The sequence below is a fragment of the Corticium candelabrum genome, chromosome 16 (genome assembly GCF_963422355.1).
Source record: "Corticium candelabrum chromosome 16, ooCorCand1.1, whole genome shotgun sequence".
Lineage (NCBI taxonomy): Eukaryota > Metazoa > Porifera > Homoscleromorpha > Homosclerophorida > Plakinidae > Corticium > Corticium candelabrum.
Genome location: NC_085100.1, coordinates 2,633,522 through 2,636,994, shown reverse-complemented (window position 1 = coordinate 2,636,994; position 3,473 = coordinate 2,633,522). Strand labels below are relative to the sequence as shown.

Below are 3,473 nucleotides of genomic sequence, written 5' to 3'. Positions count from 1 at the left end.
GTTATATTCCCGTCTGCTCAGACAGACAGACTGCATGATTCTAATTAAGTGCCTTCCCTACTGCAGCCATTTTGCATGTAATTTTTAATAACCAGCTTCCAAGGGAGAATGACGTTAAAGGCAGCTGAAGTTTTCTCTGGATAAAGCATACTAGGAGGCACCTAAGTTCATGAAACAGACAAGGTTTACACTATCATGTATGCGTAGGGGTTGATGTTTTTCCAATTAAAACACTTCTCAATGCTGGTGCAGTATATGGTCAGACAACCAACACATTAGGTGGGACATTGTCCCATGTTCTATCATTTTCCACACTGGTGTGTGTGTGTGTGTGTGTGTGTGTGTGTGTGTGTGTGTGTGTGTGTGTGTGTGTGCGTGCGTGCGTGCACGTGAGTGTGGGTGTCACTGTGTGTGTGTGTGTGTGTGTGTGTGTGTGTGTGTGTGTGTCGCTGTGTGTGTGTGTGTGTGTGTGTGTGTGTGTGTGTGTGTACGCGCGTGCCCGCGAGTGCATTGTAGTCTAGTTTTGTCTGGGTATGTCTTTTAGTCTGGGGACTTTCGAAAGCTTGGCCAGCTAGTAGCAATGTCAATTGCTCATGGAGGTCCGGGCATGCCATTTATAACTAAGACAATGTTTGAGTACATCTATGGGAAAGAAATTAGAGAGCTGTCTATTTCTCCACTTGACATTCCTGACAATGACATTGCCACCATTGCAAAAGAGGTCAGTAGATCACTCTAATTTTAGAACCATATGTATACAGCATATGTGTGTATGTTTGTTCTTTTCAAACATAGCTTCAAGAGACTAGTGATGGTCAATTTGTTGATGCTATAAGCCAGGAGACTGTCCTGGATGTGTTGACAAATGCTGGATGCACTTCTCTTCATCAAAAGGACAAAGAGAGCATTTTGCGTATGCTCTGTCTCCATCATTGCCTTTTTGCAGTGAAAGGCGAAATCGACCAGCTATGCGAAGGCATGGCAAATTTAGGGGTACTAGACAAAATTAGATCAGCACCAGTGATGTTTGCAGGTTTTTTTTGGGAAAAAGATGAAGAAGTAACTGCTGGTATGGATTTTCATTTACAGACAGACAGTTGTTATGTTCATATTCTGAATCATTTTTCCAGAGTATATAAGAGACTTGTTTGAAAAGAAAGTGTTTTCAGAACAAGCAACCAACGATAGAGAAAGAGAAGAAGCTACCTTCTTATATTTTTTTGATTTTCTGGATGAATGCCAAAGTAGGCATTCCATTAGCTGTGCTATTGTCTGTATAATTGCTGACCATATATGTTACTGTACAGGTGGCAAGCTTGATGTTACTTTGAAGGACGTAATGATCTTCTTTTCAGGATCTAATGAAGTTCCTGCTGTTAAATTTTCTCCAGCTCCCTCTTTGCATTTCAATAAGGACAACTTGTATCCAACAGCTTCCACTTGTTCTCTCGAGTTAGTCTTACCATCTAAGTACTACAGCTATAAAGATTTTAAGAAGAGCATGACCACTGGGCTCTTGTGCCATGGTGGATTTGGGAAAAACTAGAACTTATCTTTAGCAGCGTTTTTGACGTTTCATTTCTATAAGCATGCATTTATTTATATGCTATATAGCATGCTTTCCCACAATTATTAAGTTTTGCCGCTGTTCTAGCTTGATATTTAAAGCTGTTGCCTTAGTAGCCTGACGTAAATACCTGGTGAACAAAGAGTATTATGTATCTAGCTGTACGCATGCTTGCAAGCTAGTCTTGTGTAGCTATCGTGCGTGATATAGATCGCGCTCTGCGCCTTCAGCATTTCCGGATTGTCATCTTTAGAGAGCGGGGAGCTGACGTAGACGTTTGTACTGTATGTCTGACCCTTTTGATGTAAGGCCTTCTGTACGCCGGTGTGTTCATGATCTTCTACACCAGCTGCGTTTACGTACCTCTCGTTACGATGTAGAATTTATTTTGTTTCGTTGCGAGCAACTGTGTGTACACTTGAACAGACTCACTTTTCTAGAAGAATACACGGATCTGTTGCCCATTCTACATCTTCTGTTACAAGCTATCTGGCTGGTCAAAGACGATCTGTACTCAGATAGATATCCGAACCTGCCATTCCACGCTCCGATTGAAAGCGACCAGACGAGAGGTACTACGCGTGGTAGACCCCGTTTTGCGGTGTCGAGAGAACAGCTAGCCAAGCTTCTGGAGTTGGGATTTTCTGCTTCTGCTATTAGTGCGATGTTTTCTGTGTCTGTTCGAACTATTCGTAGGCGTTTGACTGAGTACAATCTCTCTGTGTCTGCTATCTACACTGACATTTCTGATGATGAGCTAGACTCAGTTATACAGAGCTTGATCCACGAGTTTCCAAGTAGTGGATATCGTATGATGGATGGTTACCTTCGAGGCCGTGGACTCCGCATTCAGCAAGGAAGACTTAGAAGTGCCATGCAAAGGTGTGATTCTCATGGTGTGGTACTAAGGTGGTTGGGTCAGATTCATCCTAGAGCCCCCTACTCTGTATATGGTCCTCAGGCACTATGGCATATAGATGGGAATCACAAACTTGTAAGGTATCTAAATAATCACTTTCTAAATGGTGAAGTTGGCGTCTTCATTTTCAAAAATAAAATACAAATGTGTATTTTCTTTATAGGTGGAGACTTGTTATTCATGCTGGTGTTGATGGATTTTCAAGGCTACCTGTGTATATTTGTTGCTCTGACAACAACAAGTCTTCCACTGTGCTGAGACTCTTTATTGAAGCTACTACATTTTTTGGTGTACCATCAAGAGTTCGGTCTGATCAAGGAGGAGAAAATGTCGAGGTGGCACGTTTCATGTTAAATCATCCTCGCCGTGGACCTGGTCGTGGGAGCATGATAACTGGTCGAAGTGTCCATAATCAGCGTATTGAGCGTCTTTGGAGAGATGTTTTTACTTGTGTTCTTTCACTGTATTATACTCTTTTCACACACTTGGAAGAATGTGGAGTTCTCAATCCAAATGATGATGTGGACTTGTTTTTGCTTGCACTATATCTATATTCCTCGGATCAACAATCATTTGAAGACTTGGCGCTGTGGCTGGAATAACCATACATTAAGTGGTCAATCAAGAACACCCCTACAGCTCTGGACAGAGGGAACTCTAAACATGATTGGCAGTAATCACACCCCTGCTCAAGAAATGTTGGTGTCTGTAAGTAAAAGTAGATAAACAAGTTGAAGTTTGTTTTGTAGGGGATATGTGGATTTTTAGGAAGAGTCGGATCGGAAAAGTTATGGAATTGACTGGGATGGCCCAGTGGCTGAAGAAGAATTGAATAATGTTGCTGTGCCAACGACTCCGCGGCCAGTGAATGACGATGACTTTCAGCTGCTCCAAGCAATGGTCAACCCAAGTACTGACAGTGATAACTATGGTATAGATCTGTACATAGCATGTAAAGAGTTCGTGCTGGATCATAGAACGACCTAA

The 3,473-nt window shown here is 42.1% G+C and overlaps 1 protein-coding gene and 1 pseudogene across 1 annotated transcript; both read left to right on the top strand.

Moving 5' to 3' along the window:
* Positions 1–480: 480 nt before the first annotated feature.
* LOC134192568 (G2/M phase-specific E3 ubiquitin-protein ligase-like) lies at positions 481–1,712 on the top strand. The gene is made up of 4 exons (XM_062661308.1): positions 481–721; positions 796–1,069; positions 1,131–1,244; positions 1,308–1,712. The coding sequence occupies exons 1-4, from the start codon at positions 581–583 to the stop codon at positions 1,544–1,546; spliced, it is 768 nt and encodes a 255-aa protein (XP_062517292.1). The 5' UTR covers positions 481–580; the 3' UTR covers positions 1,547–1,712.
* Positions 1,713–2,399: 687 nt separating this feature from the next.
* LOC134192501 (uncharacterized) lies at positions 2,400–3,473 on the top strand (annotated as a pseudogene).

Coding starts and splice junctions, on each gene's coding strand:
- LOC134192568 (XM_062661308.1), top strand. CDS start 581: ATGTCAATTGCTCATGGAGGTCCGGGCATGCCATTTATAACTAAGACA. Junction 722..795: donor TTGCCACCATTGCAAAAGAG/GTCAGTAGATCA, acceptor TTTCAAACATAG/CTTCAAGAGACTAGTGATGG. Junction 1,070..1,130: donor AGATGAAGAAGTAACTGCTG/GTATGGATTTTC, acceptor TCATTTTTCCAG/AGTATATAAGAGACTTGTTT.